Source organism: Rhagoletis zephyria, unplaced genomic scaffold (assembly GCF_001687245.7).
Source record: "Rhagoletis zephyria isolate East Lansing unplaced genomic scaffold, Rhagoletis_zephyria_1.1 Rzeph_scaffold_09008, whole genome shotgun sequence".
In the NCBI taxonomy this organism is placed as follows: Eukaryota; Metazoa; Arthropoda; class Insecta; order Diptera; family Tephritidae; genus Rhagoletis; species Rhagoletis zephyria.
This window is the reverse complement of record NW_016166087.1, coordinates 3,969-25,341: the sequence shown is the minus strand read 5'-3', so window position 1 is coordinate 25,341 and position 21,373 is coordinate 3,969. Positions and strand designations below refer to the sequence as shown.

General features: G+C 34.2%; 4 protein-coding genes across 6 annotated transcripts; 3 read left to right on the top strand and 1 right to left on the bottom strand.

The window, feature by feature from the left end:
• The first annotated feature begins 347 nt into the window (after positions 1-347).
• On the top strand, positions 348-4,331 carry exu (maternal protein exuperantia). The gene is given in 6 exon segments (XM_017631611.1): positions 348-570; positions 2,004-2,194; positions 2,197-2,249; positions 2,803-2,955; positions 3,104-4,013; positions 4,078-4,331. Coding segments are annotated over 5 exon segments (1,494 nt in total). The 5' UTR covers positions 348-570; positions 2,004-2,067; the 3' UTR covers positions 4,329-4,331.
• Positions 4,332-9,132: 4,801 nt separating this feature from the next.
• Positions 9,133-10,631, top strand: LOC108375486 (uncharacterized). The gene is made up of 3 exons (XM_017631616.1): positions 9,133-9,243; positions 9,305-9,479; positions 9,623-10,631. Coding segments are annotated over exons 1-3 (831 nt in total). The 5' UTR covers positions 9,133-9,241; the 3' UTR covers positions 10,277-10,631.
• A 541-nt stretch (positions 10,632-11,172) lies between these two features.
• On the top strand, positions 11,173-19,349 carry LOC108375483 (uncharacterized). 3 transcript variants are annotated; one of them, XM_017631613.1, is made up of 4 exons: positions 11,173-11,651; positions 18,141-18,643; positions 18,710-18,875; positions 18,975-19,349. In XM_017631613.1, exons 2-4 carry the CDS (start codon positions 18,146-18,148, stop codon positions 19,187-19,189), a joined length of 879 nt encoding a protein of 292 aa, XP_017487102.1. In that variant the 5' UTR covers positions 11,173-11,651; positions 18,141-18,145; the 3' UTR covers positions 19,190-19,349. The 3 variants fall into 3 exon arrangements, with proteins under 3 accessions (XP_017487102.1, XP_017487101.1, XP_017487103.1); XM_017631612.1 differs by lacking the exon at positions 11,173-11,651 and adding an exon at positions 16,499-16,642; XM_017631614.1 differs by lacking the exon at positions 11,173-11,651 and adding an exon at positions 16,683-16,761.
• LOC108375485 (uncharacterized) lies at positions 12,402-14,713 on the bottom strand. Its single transcript, XM_017631615.1, has 4 exons — positions 14,258-14,713; positions 13,434-13,960; positions 13,016-13,178; positions 12,402-12,793 (listed from the first exon to the last, which is right to left on the bottom strand). Exons 2-4 carry the CDS (start codon positions 13,953-13,955, stop codon positions 12,615-12,617), a joined length of 864 nt encoding a protein of 287 aa, XP_017487104.1. The 5' UTR covers positions 13,956-13,960; positions 14,258-14,713; the 3' UTR covers positions 12,402-12,614.
• Positions 19,350-21,373: the final 2,024 nt, after the last annotated feature.

Here is a 21,373-nt window from a genome sequence, read left to right as displayed (position 1 = left end):
AAATAGCAAACTTCAAAATTACGATCGTCACACACTTTTTTCTCAATTGTTATTCCAAATGGCTTCTTCTTTCACGAAGGGGGCGTCCACATAAAAATCTCCTAAACTTACGAGTTTTACACGGTTTAAAACTTAACGGCTTTAAGGGAATCCCAGGATTGTGGTTGGTCACGCCTGCCTGGTTATCAGGTTATCTGGTTTAAATTAATTTTTCTGTAGTGTATTTTATTGTTGTACATCAACAGAAAAAATATTTTTAATCAGATAATCTGATAACCAGGCAAGTGTGAACAATCACATTGAGCTTTTCAAGGGCTTTATTTTTACTCCGTCTTTTGAATCATTTAGGCATCCGAACCCTGCTTCTTATCAGCTTTGTAAGTGTGGTGCGCAGCCGTTTTTAGAATAAGAAAATTTTCTGACCAACTTTTGATGTTTGTGGTTATTGGCATCGTGGCCCAGAAAATAGTGACGGCTGCATCAAAATATTGCATTTAAAAGTGTTTTATTGAAATTCGCATAGCTTAACGGAAGTAACTTTCAATACTACGTTGCTTTTCCCCGGTACAGGTTAGTATTGATGGCAATACCATTGGAAATGATTTTCATATTGGCATTAACCTAGCTGTGAAAAATTACTGGTGCTTGATACTTGGTAAGAATGTCTGGCGGCCCAATGCATACCGTCTCTTGTGCAAGGAAGAACTTGAATAAATGATTAAAAAACATTTGATGTCACGTACTGGTGCATGATAATAAAATATTCGAACCAACAGCAATCAAGCTCAGCAGGTCACGTCGGTTTGCTCTAATTTTCCAAACAAATCTTCCTTGGTGGTGGGGTTGCTAGATACAAATGCACACAAATACGCTTAAAATCAGCTATCATTTAGTTTTTGTGTCTGGCACGAATTTTTTCGTTTATTGGTGCGTTCACGTCTGACGCCACACCATCCAGTTGCCACAGCCGCTTAGTTTATACACGCCCAATGTTAACAACCTTTACGCGCTGGAAAAGTCAAAGATTCGGCAATTCTAAAATAGTTCATACTTGTGTATAAACAGTAAAAGGGAGCCTGAAGCAACTAAAATTCACTATCCAAATCTTAGCCGTTCCGTACAGTGAAAATCTGCATGCTGCAATTAGAGAAACTGAAGTAAGTAAGAAGTAGTAAGATATCAGCCAAGATTAGAGGGCAGCAGTGACCTGCATAGATTTGTCGCTAAGTTCTCTGAGAATTGTACCGTATTGAGCGAGCGAGTTCTAAGCAAAGAATAGAAGCACTCAAGAAACCTATCCAACCATCTAATTGTTCTACTTTTGCCCTCATCCTTACCTGCATTCGCGCAAACGATTGTTCAAAGACTATGATCGTGTACTTCCGTTTCGAATTGCCACGAGACTTCGAACGCCTGACACCAGCAGCCGCTGGTTTATTTGGTCCGTGAAATTCAAGCTGCGCGGTACGCGTATAAATAAACTATCAAATCGATTCTACTTACCAACTGTAAAGTTATACTAGTGGGAATATTCATTATTTTAAAGCATACAAGAAAAGAAGTGATGCACTACTCCACTTTGGAGAATTCATTATAATATCGTTTTGCATTTATATTCAAATTTTATGAGTTGTTAAGAAAAACCACTTGCTAAATTCAGGTTCTTTCTATATTCACAGGATTAATTGTCTTTTGTGAGGCGATATCGAAATTTAAAAAAAATTCCATTTAGTTCGTTCAGAAAAGTTCGTTTTGTTAGCAAAGAAAAAGGAGTTCAGCTGCTTTAGGTAAAATATATGAAAGAAATTGGGAATGCTAAAGCCAATTGCAATGGTATTGAGCGTAAATCTACAAAAATCGAATGCAACATTAGCGTAATTAGTTTCGTTTCACGAAAATTTGTTTTAACGATTTTTGAAATCTCTTGAAATTTCGATTTGTAGGCCATTTTACGTTTTTTTATAAGGTCTTTTTTCAAAAATTTCGACCTTGCCTACTTTCAGCGCATTTAACTAGTCGAATTATTCCGATTTCGCTTGGATTATTTTTATTGGGAGTTTTTACAAAATGGTCGCTTCAACGAATGCAAGTCAAGATGGTGTAGTCAATACTCCCGCGGGTGCCGTCGCTAATGGAGTAATAAGCAATGGCATAATCAATGCAGCTAACGCCAGCAAGACTTTGGCCAAGGGCAAATAACTTTGGTGGGCATCGATATTGACACAACGGGACGTCGCCTCATCGATGAAGTAAGTATGCATACATACATGTGAGTAAAAAATTAACTACAGTCAGGTCTGTATTTTACATACATAATAAGTTTATGTGCATTTTAAATTTTTTTCATTGATTTTTTTATCACCGATTTTCGTATAAAATTATGGCGCTTTTTTTAAATCACATAATGCCAATGCGCGCTCCCTTAAAATTACTACAGTTTTTCTTTCTGATTTCCCAAGTGCATATGCACAAAAAAAAAAAAACCTGTTGGCATGCGCACATTAAAGAGAAAGAGCTCAACAACAACAAAAACTAATGCATCCGCTTAGCATCTAATCCGCTTTACTGTTATGAAGTCATGTACTTGTATTCAGGAATTTGGCGGCTTACTATTTTGTTTTTGCATATATAACTGAATTTATTTCTCTTGACTAGGTATTTGTTATCATATTCGTCGATTTGTTCTGCTGCACTAAAAGTCATTGGCCTTTAATATATATATTTTTCTTTAACAAGCAAGAAAAAATAGCAGAATTCTAGTTTTGAAATTACGAATTTCTGGTGTTTTAATTTCTTTCTCAGATCGTACAATTGGCCGCCTATACACCAAAAGATCATTTTGAACAGTATATCATGCCATACATGAATTTGAATCCTGCTGCTCGTCAACGCCACCAAGTGCGAGTGATCTCTATTGGATTCTATCGTATGTTGAAATCAATGCAAACCTATAAGGTAAGAAATAATAAAGCGTCTTTAATAAATTTATATGTGCATGTACAACTTGGTTCTCCATACTTTCTGCATTTACTTTTTGCATATATTTGATTGATTTAAACATATTTTGTATGCATTATTTTTTTACGTTCAATATTGACTTTAGATTATCAAGTCCAAGTCGGAAATCGCTGCCTTGAAAGATTTTCTTGATTGGCTGGAAGCGCTTAAAGCCAAAGATGCAGCATCGCTAGGTGTAATTCTAGTCTATCATGAGGAACGCAAATTCATTCCATATATGATTTTGGAATCGCTTAAAAAGTACAACCTGCTGGACAGGTTCCTTAACACAGTCAAATCTTTTGCCAATGGTCTAACTTTGGCCAAAGCCAATAACAATGAATCATTGCAACATTACACGTTGCGTAAACTCTCCAAAGTGTTGAGTAGCAAGGCGCATGAAGTTAACAATAACGCATCTGAGGGAGAAGCAAATAACAATGTCAGCTCAACAACTGGCAACACTGAGGGCCAGATCCCTCAAAAACCATTGAACAAAGGTGTACCGGCACACGAGCGTGAGTTGTTCGACGGCAGTGCTAGTGTACGTGCCAAGTTAGCATACGAAGTAGCATTGCAGTTAAGTAACGAGGAACACAAGTTGCCGCTAGACTCATCCGCTGCATTGGAGAATCTGCTTGCCGCTGTACAAACGTATGCACAACCCATCGAATGCGATTTGAATGAATTGCAGAGTCAAAACGAGAACTTGGAGCGCCAAAACTCGTTCCGTCCTGTGTTTTTGAACTACTTCAAAACAACTCTCTATCATCGGGTGCGTGCTGTTAAATTCCGCATCATTTTAGCTGAGCAAGGCTATGATCTGCAAACCCTTAATGCAATTTGGAGCGAGAAACAAAAGAATGGCTTGATCGAAGTTCTGCACGTAATTGAAGAGCTGAAACCTGAAGATAAGACGGAGCTGGCCGATTTATTTGACAGTTACTTCGATCCAGCAAAGACGACTATTAAGCCGATTGTCAAAAACAACAATCGTCGCCGAAATAGGCGCGGAGGTAATAGAAAATAATCATTTAGTTAGTTGTATATTCCAATAAAATAATCATATTAAACAATTAGTACGCAACGTAAAGAACGAGGGTAGCAACAGCGCTCGTCCTGGTAGCGAGCAAGGAGCTGGTGGCGACAAACAGGCTGCGGCTGGACAGCTGCCCGATTCTACCACCAAATCGCCATCTCCGCCAACCGGTGGCAAGCCCCAGCGCGGCAAGCGTAATCCACGATCGCGCAATAACTCATTAAGAACACAGCCACAGCATAGCGCCGTCGAGACTACGAAAGTAACGGCAACAGCAACAGCAGCAAATTAAGCAACGACAAGGCCTTATCAAAAACAAATAAAGGCGGACGCTGTTGTAGCACAAAAGNCGCAATAACTCATTAAGAACACAGCCACAGCATAGCGCCGTCGAGACTACAAAAGTAACGGCAACAGCAACAGCAGCAAATTAAGCAATGACAGTGCCTTATCAAAAACAAATAAAGGCGGACGCTGTTGTAGCACAAAAAAAAAACAAGTAATATTTTTATGTAATATTTTTGTTTCACAAACGTATCGAATTTGAATTCAAAGAAACATCATAATTATTTACTGATCAACAAGTTGAGCAGAATTTGAATTATTCATTTTACGTATTGCATTCATATTCACCTAAAATTACATATACGTAAAAATATATAACATTTATCAGCAACAGAACTACAATATAAACTAAACTNGTAATATTTTTGTTTCACAAACGTATCGAATTTGAATTCAAAGAAACATCTTAATTATTTACTGATCAACAAGTTGAGCAGAATTTGAATTATTTATTTTACGTATTGCATTCATATTCACCTAAAATTACATATACGTAAAAATATATAACATTTATCCGCAACAGAACTACAATATAAACTAAACGAGTACATTTGTCGAACATTATTATTATTAACATTATTTGATTATTTTGAAGTCATTAATAATTATTATTTTATTTTGCTTTCTTACAATACAACATACCGACATATGTTCATAAATATGTAAATTATATAGTGTATTATTACGCTTTTGTTATGTATTGCGAACGCTTTCAAAAAAATCTAGACGTACTGTAATAATTTATTTAGTAGTTTTACTAGAGTTGAGTACATTGTTCAGCAAATATTGGCTACACTCTAGTTTGACGTCTTCAAGGATTCTATAAGAATTCGGAGAGCTATGCTTATTTGCACAAATTGGAGTTTTGAATTTTTAAAAGGTGCGCTTTAAAGTTTGTTTTATAATTCTTAAACTGCTGTTTATGTATTATTAAATTGTACACTGAAATGTTGTAAATGCACATATGTAAGAAATAAATAAACATAGTATTTTTCCCAACATAACTTACATAAACATACATATTCATATCGTGGTCATCTCAAAGGTTTGTCAGTGATAAATTTGAAGCGAAAAATACCTTTAAAATTATAATATTGTAAGCTTTCAGATTCTTCTCATTTGTCTTAAAATATTGTTTTTAAGATTCTTGTAGTCTTAAATTCGAGGAAACTAAGAATATCGAGAAATGATATATTTTCGAAGTCTTCAACTGAAACCTTTGGGAATGATGACGATGATGCATTACTTATTTTCATAGCACGACACTTAGAACTCTTGAAATTTCATACATATCGAGCCCGAACCGCCAAAAAGATGTAAGAGAAATATTTTTACAAATTTTAATTTTTGGTGCAGACATTTTCCTAGAGCATGATTGACTTCCTAAATGCATCAATACATAATTGATACAAATGTCCAATTCGCACAACTAAGTTCCAATTTGGCATTTGGACGTGGTTGCGCATATTATACATTTCCATCAATTATAGTTTAGAAACCAAGGAAGACTGATGCTTTGCATTGATGCATTTAGGAAGTCAGCCGATCTAGATGCACTCTGCATCAAGAAAAGTTTGAAAAAATGTCGCTTATATCTTTTTGGCGGTTAGGGCTCGATCTCTCATCTCAGAAAAAAGCATTTAAATTGCTAGAAGACTCATTCAATGATGATTACTTTCAGAATTTCCAGAAAATAAACCGCGCTTTTTACACAGTAAACAAACACAAGTTTGAAAGTTTTCTCAGTTTTCAATTACTTCATATTTCTGTAAGCATTTAGTTATATAAATTACCATTTACCAGTTTTAGCTTAAACTCAAAATGAAAAAACTCAGGGATTAGCTCTGCAATCGACTAAAATTGGATTGGTGCGTTGCAGTTATGGAAAAATGAAAAATGAAAGAAACGTTCAACTCAATCAAGAACGAGGAGTAATGATGATAAGAAGAGAATTTACCATGGAACATGAAATTTGAAAAAAGGAAAACTAAACGTTTTCGCCGATTGTGTAAACTAACTCCTTGTCCGAAATTCTAGTGACTGAAAAAATTAATTTGTTTGATTTGAAATTTAACGAAATTTTTGCGTACGCAACGCAACATACATTGGAAATGCAGCAACAATGAAATCTATATAGTGCTTATATGAGAAGACTGCCATCAATGCCAGTAAAAAGGATTGATTTGTTGCAACAATGCAAACAAAATTAAATAATTTAACAATAACATGAATACACATGTACATATCTGCGGTCGTCTCAATGAAGCGTGATTCTGTCGAAGTGACTGACTAATCTAATCGTGATTTGCACGTACACTTTTTTTTAGCAATAGGCCTCGCAGGATAGAGCAGAATTTTTGTTTAGTTTATTAACAAACCTCGCAAGTCAACATCCATGACTAGAGCCACGCAAATATTATTGATTTATCTTTAAAATATAAAAACGGAACAATATTTGGCAGTGAGGATACATTACTTATATTTACTCAATTAGTATTGTTCTGAAATTAAGGAATTTCAGAGCTAACTCACAACCTAACCCATATTGTTTTATTACAGCTTAGTGCTAGATTTCATTTAAATTTAAATATGAACTCTAAACAAAAAATAAAAAAAATGAAACTATAATATCTTTTACAGCAACACTTGAATAACAGGGCATTTAAATGCGAATGATAAAATACCTATTTGTTAAATTTCCACGGATCAGTAGATCCATTATCTATGCGCTAAAAACAAGAGCATGTATAAAAAATAGGCATAGCAGATTTACATACATACATACATAAAATTACTGATTTGCTCTTTATTGTTCTCGTATTTGCATTGCAATACTCGTGGAAACTCATAGTTAAAACGCAACAACAATTCTTTTTACACACACCGAAATGTTATTGCACTTTTCCGCTTAAACGAATGAATTCACAGCGAATTGCACTGCATTTTTTCGATGTATGCTCCACAAAACTACCGAGTTCTGACTAAAAAAAACTAAATATTCGTAATATTTTTTGTATTGTTTCTGTTAAAAATTNCTATTGCACTTAACTTCGCTTAAACGAATGAATTCACAGCGAATTGCACTGCATTTTTTCGATGTATGCTCCACAAAACTACCGAGCTCTGACTAAAAAAACTAAATATTCGTAATATTTTTTGTATTGTTTCTGTTAAAAATTTTTTTTGCTAATTTCTGTTGTGGCTTTGTGTACTTTATTTGAAATAAAAATTCAAAAATCAGATTTAATCAAAATCTTTTAGTGCCCGTNTTTTTTTGCTAATTTCTGTTGTGGCTTTGTGTACTTTATTTGAAATAAAAATTCAAAAATCAGATTTAATCAAAATCTTTTAGTGCCCGTTTGAAATGGAAAGAATTATACCCATTGCATTTTCCTTTTGTTGCTGCAACGGTCTAAAAAATCTGCATGCGTCTAGCAAGTCCGTTGTTGTGATCTTACAAAAGTAGGATACTTTGTTGTTGTTGTTGTAGCAGCATACAAATTCCCCAAAGACTTTTTGGGGAGTGTTGCTGGAGTGACAGTCCTTGGCCAGATATAAATCTGGGTCGTTCCGGTTACGTAGACCCGACTGTCGTGGGAACGTAGGATACTTTGTCATTCATGTCGTCGACCAAGTATTATTATGATTTGAAGTCAAGGAAATCCGTTACAATGCGTTTAAACATATGAATGCGAGTGGTACAATAATTATACACAGCAAATATTTACATAAATGCCAATCCAGTGCGTGTACTCTATGACGGCACGACACATGTGTGTATGTATATAAATAATATACATACAGCACAGTAACCTTGCAACCAACTACCTTTTGCCATTCAAACATCGATTTTATTGGTGGTCCCAAGCTATTTAGGGAATTGTAGCGTATTATTCAAATCCATCCAGAATTGCTAGGTCTTTTCCTTGTCTTTTTTCTGAAAAGTATTGCTTCATCAATAAAATGCATCAGGATCATTAGTACATACAAAACTAGCCCAAGGTATAAATTTTACAAGATATTATCCGGGAATGGTAAGGTTTTATGCAGTCCATATACATACATACTATTCACCAAGAAAAGTAAAAAGCACCGTAATTTTTTTAAAGTAAAATCATTGTGTTGGCCAAATCTTAGCTCTGTGCAATAGATTAAAAATGGAATCTCTTGTGCGTATTACGGAAGCTCGAATGTTGGCATGTTTATAATTGTTGTGTTCAAACGGTGTCCAAATTAAAAATAGTTTTTGCGTTCATTTATACATAAAATGAATATAACAAATTATAATGATGTCCTGTATAAGGCTGCGTTTCCTCGAATTATTTTAATATTGATTAGCTTTTAAATAGTATCTTTTTATTTCCGGTGTTTAAATTTTAGAATATCCCATTTCCTCTTTGGCAATTTCCGCTGGAGAAGTAGAAACATAGCCGAAGTTTGACAGTCATCTGATAAAATCCCCTTTACGCATGGTGATGCCATTAAGTGAATGCCTCTCTGAAAATCTTGCGAAAAGGTGGAACCATTTTTTTATTTTATGCCTTTCGCTTTCTCTTACTTTTGTGTATTTACATGAATTTTTTTAGACAAAAGAATGAATTAGTTCACAAAAATTAAAATTAAATTCGTAAATTGCTTGAGCTATGTGGCATCAATGTGGCATTCGATTTTTCCGCAGTATGGTAACGCTTAACACCAATTGATTTGAATGCCATTTCCCATGAAAAAGTTCCCTATTTTGAATTTCCCAGGGTCTTTTTCCCACACACATTCAAAGTTAGAAAAATTCCTTTTGCTGTAAACGCAAATAAATTCACACGAAATTGCTATTTTCTTCACAAAACTCCAAATCTTCAAAAAATGTAAGAATATTTTATTTTTGAATTGCCTCCTGTTTTAACTGTGTGTTTATATTTATTAAAGGTCCATTAATAAAACGCAGCTGAACGCTTTGGTAAATGCAATGGTGGAAAATGCTGATATAGGCAGAAGTTTTCAGAAGAAAAACAAGGAAAAGACCCAGCAATTCTGGAAGGATTTGAATAATTACTTAAATAGCTTGGGGCCGCCAATAAAATCGATCTTTGAATGGAAAAAGGTAGTTGGCCGCACGACCACTGTGCTGTCCACATGCATATGTATTTAGATGTACATATGTATATATGCATGTGGTGCACTGGTCCGGCGTTTATGTAAAGATCTGCTGTACATAATCTGTTTAATAGTCGGTATTTATTTTAGGTATGGATTGACCAAAAACGGTATGTGCGGAAGAAGGCTATTTTAAATGCACAAAATAGAAAGAACAACGATGGAGGTAAGATATATATTTTTTCCGCATTGGAGCAGTCAATTCTGAACTTGGCAATGCCTGTTGAAGACAACAAATCAGACATGATTCAAAAGAATACTCCCTCTGAGATTGAGGGAGATACAAATGTAACTTTCAAAGTTTTTAAAGAAGAACCATTTGAACAAGAAGATAGTTTTCAAGAGAATTCATCTGTTTGCGAATACATCGGTCAAAGTAGACCCGCAAGTACTACACCAATACATAAGAGAAGTCGTGCAAATGAATTTGAAATCAATCCCAATGACTTATTGGCCATGGAGTTTAATGTCCAAAATGAAATGATTAATAACTTTGTTAGTGGCCCAGAACTGAGCGGCAATCAATACAATGAAGTCCAACGTCAGCTAAAAGATTTGAAGGCATCAATCGAAAGTTTAAGAGGGAGTCAAGACAGATTGTTATTTGAAACAAAGCGCCACCATTTAGAAATGGAACGCCTTAAAAAAATTGAAATGGAAAGGAATCTGGAACTCATCAAACGTCAAATTGAAGTGCAGGATTGGAAAATACTTGCTGCGAAAAGAAGTTTAGGCATGGATTAAATATATGAAATAACACGAGCGTTTTGCAGTGCAAAGGAAGTAATTTAGTTTCATTGGATATCTGAATTACATATTTTATAGTTAAATGAATGCATATGTACGTAATCCATGTTCATACATACATAGTTTAAACATTCTACAAAAGTGTATTCATTAACACAACTTTCATTTTTATATTATGGACAAAATATGCAATGACTCAGCGAGAGCTAAGCAATCTTTTATAATTTGTTACAAAAGTCCATAGTAAAAACTGCCTTCCTCATGTGATTCACAAAAACCTAATAGAATTAAAAAAAAATATAAGAATAATATTCCGACGAACTGATAACCTCCTCCTTTTTTGAAGTCGGTTAATTGCATTCAATAATTGTCTTAATAAAATAACTTATTTATTATAAGCTTAGCAACTCGTCGTTTTAATTAACGGGATATATGGTGGAATGTTTGTATCGCCATAACACGTATGTTGCTATTTTATTATTCTCAGTTGCTGTCACACCTGCCTGGTTATCTGGTTGTGATTATTTATGAACACCCACAATATGGAAGCCTAAAGTGTAAAATGTTTTATTAATATTTCAATAACTTGCATTTGGAGATATGTATGTCTTCATCAAGCTTCAAGTGTTATCGTAAAATTATTGAACTTATTGCCCAGTGGATATAGTCAAAAAAAGTCGACTCTAAAGAGAAAAGCAGATAAAATCTTATTTTAACTTTAGAGTAGAATTAATTTTTACTCTCTTCCCTCTTCTTTACCCTCTAACTGGTTATTTTCCATCGATCAATACAGTGCAAGTGTTGTATGAATACTATCGCTTTTCACTGTAACTTTTGACATTTCTTGCTATTGGCAACTCTACGCCGAATCAGCTGAGCAAATTCTGTGAACAAATTTTTCCCAATTTTTTCAGTTTCCAAACAGCTGCACTCGAAAAATCATTGTGGAAAATGTGCTGAAAAGTGGGTGGAAGGGATCAAAATAGAATAATAAGTGCGTGTAATTTAGTATTATACAGCGTTAAATTCGCAAATAAATACCAAGGTGTTAAACTACATGTGAATTTGGGAAATATCAAAACAAGAACAGTGAAAATATCAAAGGAAAATTTAGAATTTTCTTTTGGGTGTCAATAAATTTCTTAAGCCCAAGTGATATTTTTGTTCTATGTGCAACGAGGTGCATGCACTGTCGATCGCGATGATGGAAGAACTAGCAGATGAGGTTCAGCTCCGTTTTCCGGGGGAAAAAGTAAATGCGCCTCTGCTTATAACTATTTACTACGCCGCCAGATTGGATCATGCCAAACGGCTACTAGCTGCAACAAATGATATACACAACAGAGAGCTGGTCAAATATTTAGTAAATTTGGTGAGTAATTTTTTCTGACCAATGCGTATATTTTTATATGTTTATAACTATGTTAGTGCATGTGTACTTTTTCGTTAATAATATTCAAGCATATTTATTCCCAGCGCAAATGTAGGTATAGGTTGATTAAATACATATATGTATATGTATCTAAAGACCGTACCCCAAGACTGAAAAGCTCTTTGGTTTTTTTTCTATTTATAATACTCCTTTGCAGTTTAAAAAGGATGAATTAGAAAGATTAACGCAGTCTTCATACAATATTTTCAAGATCTCTAGTAGCAAACATACATACATATATTTACATATCGAGTGCTTATATTCAATACCCTCTATCTGCAATTTTCACAAAAACTACTTTGTGATGTTAGAACCAATTTGGGACTCACCTTTCATAAGTGATGTTAATTCTGACTTTGCAATTTAATAGTAAATCCTTCTGTCCAGCGTTATACAAGGTCAGCATTAGTATCACCGTTGACGGTTAAGTCTTAGGTGGATTTTTATATCAGAATCTAATTTTTTTGTTTAAAGTGCAATGAGATTATTATCGGACGATTAATGGTTAAAAAATCTCTGGCACTGTATTAAAAGATGGCACGACGTAAGCATCTTAATTATTTAGCGTAATTCCTTAGGTTAAGGCTTTCGGTTTTGTAGTACATATCACAAATGGGAGTAATCAAACACATGGTCAAATAGGTATACTTCACAAGTCATCAATTCGATATTAATCTATAATTAAATAATATTCAGTCATACACTTTTGAGAATACATGCAGTGTATTAAAAATACTAGACTGCAAAATTTATTATATATATGCATTATTTGACATACAAAAACAGATTGTAAAAACTATATAATATCAATTAAAATCAGGTATGTATATTAATGTTTAAAATCAAATTGGTATGTTTTTTAACTATGGCAAGCTTTTCATAATATGTATAAGCATACAATTTTTATTGGTCATCCATCGAGTCTTGTAGAGCTTCGCTCACTATTTCTGCATCCTTTTCTTGAAGTTTTCTTTGCCTTATTGCCGCTTTTCGCCTTTGGTCGCGTACATATTTAAAGTAGCGCATTGTTCGGTCTATGAAAAATTCTGTATCCATGTGATAAAAGCGTTGTAGGAAGATCTCTGCAAAAAAATTTTTTTAGTAATGCACTTTTATATTATACATGTACATATCGTCCCCTAAAATGGCAAAAACTGTAACTAACAAATTTTTTTTAGATAAAACAATTTGGGGGTAATTTAATAAAACAATATAATCAATCAGAAAGTGAATTTCGGACTTTTTGTTTTTTACACTATGTTGCCTTCCAGGTGACGATATGTAGTATTTCTAGCCATTCTTACCTTTAAAAATGTCCGTAAATATATAATCCTTTATTGCACGTTTGTCCCGTCCAGTTCCCCTGTATGAATAATGGTGAGCAGCATCATTGTGAAAAATATTACGCCATGTTTGAAGGATATACTTTTCTGGTTCTTTGCAGCTTCCTTGCATTAGCTCCACGCGCTAAGTATTGCATATGTAAACACATATTTGTATAAATAGATACATACGTACTATGTATGTATGAACATAGTTTATGCTGGTAGGGGTATTCTCGAAGTCTTGAAAAGCCCTTGCATGGTGCACGGTTTGCAAGGCTATGCCATGGGAGAACCGGTTTTTACTATGCAATCCGTGCACCGTACAAGGGCTTTCCCAGACTTCGAGAATACCCCTAGTGATTACATTTTATAATAAAACATAGCAAGATATACGCACCAATTGATCACGCTGATCCTCATCGTTTCGCAGAAGTATATTCCAATCTTCAAATTGCTGCGCTTCTCTAAATGGTTGTGTGGGCAGAACTCGCGCTTGTATGCTGAAAAAATCTAAAACTGGTCGTGGGTTGGCCACACTATATGACACATTCGGCCCTACACTTTCCTTTTGGCATTGATTAGTTTCTGGCTTGGAAGTACCTGATTTTTTAACTTTCTTTGATTTTACGCTTTCATTATCTGTGCCACTATTGTTTAACTCAATCTCATGTATCGTCTCGTGACCATCTGTAGCTTGTCGATCAGAGGAAGGTTTTACCACTTTTGATGATTCCGAAGAAGATGGAATTACTTTTGGCTCCCATTTGCTTTCCAAAGCTTCGATAACCTCACGTCTAAGGCCTACTATTTCTTTTCTTAATCGATGAAATAACTTCTCAAAGCATTGCCGCATTGTTAGCAGCTCGTCCATGACTTCATTACAACAATTACAGCGTGTTATAGTGTCTGTATCAGACATTTTAGCTAAAGTGAATGAAAAGGCAATAACTTCAATCAATAATTCATAGGCAAAAGTATATCTATTTATGTATGTATATATATATAAGCGTGTGTGAATCACGTAAGTATGTACTTAAATGCGTAGACTAAGTGATGCGTATATGTGTACATTTAAATTAGCAATTTAGACTTAGAATACACACATAAATTGAAGAAGAATTGTTAATAATGTGCCTAAGCTATTGTTGCTTTTGCGCTTTCTGTGGGCTGCATATGTATGTATGTATGTATATCTATACATATTGTATTGTATGTTTTTACCTTTTATATATCCACTTTTTTCGTCGAAGTCGAGGCACTATCTTTTAAATAATAATCTTTGTTTTGGCGGACTAGTTTTGTTTTTAAAATACGCTCGGAATCTCCGTCTGTTTTTCATTTACACTCTCTTGACGCTTTTCGTGAGATGACATTCTCCTCTTTTTTTCTTTTTAATCAGGCATTCTATCAGCGTTGCCAACCTTAGCTCGCTGTGGTGAATTTATTTTTTTATAATTCATGTCAAATCATGGAGGTCGCCATATTTTAAATTTGTTTATATCGAATGAACGCGAGAAAATAAAATTATATTTTACTTATGTATATAAATAGTGCACAAATGAAACCAAATGATAATTTTGCTTCGTAACGAACATTTTACATATTTACAAATATATGAGTGTCGTTAAAATCTAATAAAAGTCACGCGATCGCGAGGAAGGCACGATCTGCCAAATGATTTCGGGCTACTGTTTACGAACGGTGGACCCGATCCAAAAAAATGTATACACACTTTTAATTAAGAATCTAAAATTTCAGCTGATTCTGTCAAATTCGCCCAGAACAAAGTAGCGGTACTGCTGATTGTGCCATCTCTGTCTCCCTACATCGTGTAATTCATGCAATACCAAAAAATTTAGTTTGTGTCATAGTAAGTTATCACCAGGTAAGAAATCAGTGCAGTTTGATACAGAAATAACAATTGTATTTTTAAGATAATGGCCCGTAGTCATAGTCAAAATCAAGTCGACTTTAAAGTTAGTTGCAGCTTTTTTGACAGATATCCCATTGAAAATTATGTCAAAAAGCTGCAACTAACTTTAAAGTCGACTTTAGTTTGACTATGACTACGGGCCTATATGTATTACTCGTCACGTAAAAACACATTTTCGGATTATGACGGTACGTGAACGTACTCTATCCCCTTCAGCTTATACGACGACGGATGGTACGATACGGGCCCAGCCAAAATGTATTCAACAAAGTGTGATGGATTTTGACATTGCTCTCATACGAAACAGGCTATAATGTCAAATTGAAATGAATTGTTAACCCATTTGAATATGTGTTTTTTTCAAATTTGAATTTGTAAAAAAAAAAATTACACAACTTTTCAAGCAACAAATGTATGCAGCTCTCAAGAAAACGATCAAGAAAAGATTGCAATTATTTCGTGTTTGTGTCGAAGGAATTTTGACGTTTTTGATACTTCACAGCCTGTTGCTTCACTCTTTCCTCAAGAAATATTGGAACGAGCATACATTTAGGTTGCAAACCTGGGTTTCCTTGTGCTTTTTTTTCACACAAAACTTAAGAAAACCGTAGTAAAAAGCGTAGCAAATTTCTTAAGAACTGCGTACTGCCTGAAGGAAATTTGACATAAGAAAATTTCTTAGCCATTTCTTGTACGTCATTTTGTATGGAACTTTAGCTTTTCTTGCGAACTGCATACAGGCCTTAAGACGGCAGCGATGGGAAGAAAGCTGTGGTGTTGTACTACTTGATTCATCTCACGTTTGTGTAAACCACTTCAAGGAAAGTGATTTCATTAGTTGTCCGTCCAACTCAAGCACTTTCAAACGATCTCGTTTATACCCAGGGACAGTCCCAATGCCATGCGAAATAACTGATCCAAGTGAGGATTTAGTACACGATCAGGATACATCTCTTGTTGAGCCCAAACTCAAACAGACGACTATTTAGAATGCACGTTGCGAACATAAATATTTCGGCTTACCGAAATAATTAAAACCATGCCAGCAAGTATGGAAGAGCTTAAATTAAAACCGCTTGAGGCAAAGTCTTTAATGGAAAACTATTTCCCATGAAAAAATTTTAATTTCAAAATTGTTAGAGTTAAGCTCACATATAAAATTGGAAACAAATGTAAACTCATACTTTTATAAGCGTCGAATAATGTTTAGGATACAAAATTTAAATATAAAAATAAACGCACCAAAGCATGAAACTTGGGCAATTAAAAACAAGAAAATTGCTAAAACGATTTTATAAACGATTTGTTGTATTTTATTGTCAAAATATATGTAATGTAAATAAAACAAAACTACAATCGAAATAAAAGCCTAGGGCATCAGTGCTGACAAGATACATGCATCACTAAGGGTTAATTCGTTTGTTTATACTTTTTGACATTATAGTACCTTACAAGAGAGTCTCACTGAGTTGTCAATCACCAGAACCAGTTTTCGGTAGTGTAGTAAACAAACGTACCTGCAGATTACTGGCTTAGTTGGCAACGCTGAAACTGTGCTAAAAGAACGCATGAAAGAGGATAGAGAACTAGAAACTGCTGTCAGTTTCCGCAATTAATCCAGAAATACTGAAGAAAAACTGAGGCATTTCAACATTTACTTGCGATCAATACTGGTAAGATTTTTGTGGATAAAAAAAATTAAACTGTACTTTTGATGGGAGGAAAGAAACAATATATTAACTAGTTGGTATACTAACTACTGCACGGCGGAAGTGTAAAATTGAGTTGAAAAGTAATTAGTGTACTCGCATAGGGAATAGGTGTGGGTGTTCATATCATAAATAGGGACATGTGAATACCTAAACACAGAAAATATCTTAATTTTCGCCAAAGCGATCTAATTATTTATTAACTAGTTGTGTAGCAAATTAATTTTATACATAATTAAATCGGTAATCCCTACTTTTTTGGGTGGAAGAAGTCTCTTTATCTCTTAAAATTACCTACATATGTATGTATGTATCAATTTTTTGTGGTATAGACATCAAAAGGAATTGGTTCCAACATAACATATGTATATACATACGTGCATGTGTATGCGCATATATAGGAAAATTCGAAGGCATTACCAGTACCATACTGAAACTAAGTTAAGAGAAGGGTATGGTGAATTTTAGTATACCAGGTTATTGGTAGGACCAGTGCTCCCCCTTTGATATTAGTTATATATTCAAAAGTTGTAAATGCATTTACGTACATACATACATATGTATGTGTTTATATGCATACATATGATGTACAGGGCTGCCAACAATATTTAGCTATGAAGTGCCATATTGAGGATAAAAAAGTGCCAAACTATGCCAAATAGAAAAATACAAGTATCAAAAATGTGCCATTCTTATTAATTCTTTCCATTAAGCATTAAAATTAGAAACACACTCCTAAAACCCAAGTCCAATACCAAAGTAAGATATACCAGTTGTATACGCTATAAAAATTAGACAATTTTAGTTGGGAAAAAGAAGTACACGCAAAGGATTTCACAAAAATTTATTTAAATATTACTATTTTTCAAAACTGCCATTTTGGCACTTTGTGCCAAATTGAAAAATTAAGTGCCATTTGAAGTAAAATAGGGCCAAAAATGGCACGGTTTGAGAAAAGTTGGCAGCCCTGATTATGTATATGCATATACTATGCATCAAGGCGAATTTATACATTTTTTATAATTTCTTTTATAATAATTTTAGAATTTGTTATTCGCCTTGCTTGCATGCATGTACATATCGTCGTATTTTATTTTTTTTTTAATACCTTTCGAATTGTACATATCTAAGTACATAAGTTTGTCCATTATTAAGTTGTTGCAAAAGTCCTTAATACAAATTTTGTTATTTTACAAGCTTTAAAATTATATTTAATATGCATGGCTTGAAGAGTCTTATTTTTTTCCAAGTTAGGAATTTTAGCATAGCTCGTTTTTTTACAGGATTGTTTTCTTTAAATCACAAATTAAAATCAATTTTTCTCGCAGTATTCTTATTATAGGAAAATCGGTTAAAATCAGAATAACTCTGGCCAGGCAGGGTACACGTTCATACCCATAAGGATTAGGATACACATTTGCAACTTTTTATATTTTAAAATATTTATTAAATCCTCTCCTAGAAAAAATGCCAAAACCAAGCGGTAATCCACGTTGCAAGTGCTGCGATGAAGTTATGGAGGAGCTTTTGAATATGCGCCAAACTTTCGAAAAATTATTTCATCGTTTAAACAAGGAAATTGTTGACTTGAGGCGCGAGGTTACCGAAGGTATGGGGCAAATGTCCTCTGACAAAGCTTTGAAAAGGGAAAGCAGCTGCAGTCCAAGCGCACCTTCTCCACTACCCACTAAATTTAAGCAATACAACGACAGCGACAGTGAAACCGAATGCATCAGTCTGAAGAAGGATAAAAAGGCTTCGACTTCCAAAAAATCGGTCGATGCTAATAAGGAAGATCCCAAAGATCCGGTTGATATAAAAAATGTCGCAAACGTTAGTCGGCCTGTCTTGGACTTTTATAGTATTCAAGCTCGTGTTATGCCTACACAGCCATTCAAGACTGCACAACAGTTCGAAGATTGGAATACCATCTTCACACACGACGAAGATCAGTGCGATCAATTGGTGTGTTTTATTTTTCGAATTCTTCATCATTAGATGAAAATAAACTTTTTACAATTTGATTTGCAGAGGGTTGAACTTCTACAAGGACACTTTGATGAACCAGATAAATATATAAAACATATATGGCGTAGCGTTTTTAAAAATGACGCTGCTGAAAATTATTCGTACAGGGGAAATGGTCGTTGCAAAAAACGTGCTATTAAAAATTACATATTTACAGACATTTTCCGAGGTTTGTGCATACTACGTAACTACCTGCATATTTGCGTAATATGGATGTAGCAATAGTCAGCATTAAATCGCATTTTAATCATTGTTAATTGCTTTGCAGAATGTTTTCTGCAACGTTTCCATCATATGGACGCTACCTTTTTCATGGAACGTACAATGCGCTTCTTCAACTATGTACATGATCAATGGAGAAAGAAAATGCGCAATCAGCGAGGAGGTAATGCAAAATCAAAAAATGAGGAACCTATTGATAACGATATGGCGACACAAGATGAACAAAGTTTCAATGGCTATGAAGGCTCAATGTTTGAGTAAAAAAAACTGCATACATACTTATTTTTATTATGTATGATGTTTCAACACACATACGCCTAAATTCATAAAAAATAAAGGATACTTTAATTGCTTTATAAGTCGGAAATTTGCTTGAAAATGTCACTTTATATATATTTTATTTTTTATGAATAAGGCCAATTCATAATATTTAATACATATCGTTACCTTAACTGATAGGAGGCTAAAAACATTATAAAAAAAGAGCATGGAAAAAGTGGCATGTAACGCCGTTGTTTTTGGTACTAACACTTTAAAATTTTAATTGAAAGATGTATTTTAATACATCCTACAAAAATCTGTGAAAACTCAGTTTTGTGAACGTAAGGTAAGGTGTAAGGTAACGATATGTACATTTGTGGATGCGCAACTTTAATAAATATAAATGTTTCATATTAATTTTGACTTTATGAAAAATAATCCATATAAGTGAATAAAATTTTAATTTGTATTACTTAAATTTATTTGATGATCTGATTTTTGTGTTTGGTTTTATCGCCGTTGGAATGGGTCAACTACACTTTTTATCAACCCCCAAAGGGTTTTTTAGCAATGTTGCTGAAGTGACAGTTCTCGGCCTTTCTGGTTACGTAGACCCGACTGTCGTGGGAACGGTTTATTCAGAATATTTGATTCCTTTGTCTACTTCACCATTATGGTGTAATTTAATGGTACTTTGATAGTTTCGCTCAGAACAACTAACCTTTCCTGATCTCGACTGAGGATTTTTTCCCATCCTGCTACAGTTTTTGTTGGTAAATATGCAATTTTTTGAAGGATTTGCTTACAAAATCAACAGAAATTCAAAAAATTATGGATATCACGCAAGGATTTTCTTAACGTTATTTAGCAAGTTTTCTACTTCTAGAGTTATAAAAATTAAAAAAAATTTCACCTAACTTTTAAACTTTTTATTCAGAATTTTGAAAAAAAATTTTGGTATGCAAGTTTTTTAAGTTAAGTTGATCAAATTCACGTTGATTTTTGGCATTTTTTTTTTTTTGCTAAATAAGTTATCGAAATTTGAATGGGAAAAATGCACCACACCGTCAGCAAAAAAGAGGATTGAAAATCAACGGCATTCCGTAGCTACTTGAAACTTGCATTTTATTATACATACTAAAATTTAATGGGATATGAACTGCATACCAAACCTTTTTTTCAAAATTCTGAATAAAAAGTTTGAAATTTTGTTGAATTTTTTTTTTAATTTTTGTACTAAGCTTGAAATATGAATTTGTATGATTTTTGCTGAATAACTAGCTAGACTTTTATTAAAGAAAATATTAAACATTGAGTAAACCAAAGAAATAGGGCCTGTTCAAAGTACGTAATGAAAGCGGCAATACTGCAGCACTGATGAAAAATTTCCAATACTGTTGCAACTTCCCAACTAATAAAACACTCATAGAATTTCACACCGAACGTGATTACTTTAATAATTCGCGCAACTCTGCGGTCGCGATTGCATCTCGGAAAAAGCCCATATAGTCAAAAGTGATCAAAAAAGGCGTAGTAAGTGTAAATTCAGCTAGTAGTCCAAACAATTTGATCAAGGAAGCGAGGTACAGATAAACAGTGACTCAAAGTTGCATCAAAATTGCGCCCGTGTTTGCTTGTAACTAGTTTCTAATATCTAGTGTGTTTTCGAATCATTCTCTAATCGATTTCTAACACAATTTTCTAACCGGATTTTTGATTTGAGAAACATTAGAGAACTACAGTAGAATTCTTATGAAAAATCTAATGTTTTTCTAACGTTAGAGACTGTGTTTGCTGGGTAAATCATGCCAAAGAGCTGATGTGACTGTGAGATATCTCTTTCATAGCTTTGCTCTCTCGCATTCTACCGGCAGGATAATAAGAAAAAACAAATATCAGCTGTCCGCAGACGCCACACGAGCCAAATTTCAAATTTTCAACCCTCACCCGAATTCCTTTTTGAATAAACATTTGCACATATGGACATGCATATGCACATGGCTAAACACATACATACATACGTAAATATGTATGTGAATATATCCTTTTAACAGCTAGGCCGCATGCAAAATAAGGGAGTGTGTGATGTGCATTGTATGAGCGCAGGATAAATAAAGCGCATATGGTGGCGCGAGTGCGCGCAAAAGGACTCCACGCATAATACACTCACCCTGTTTTTTTTTT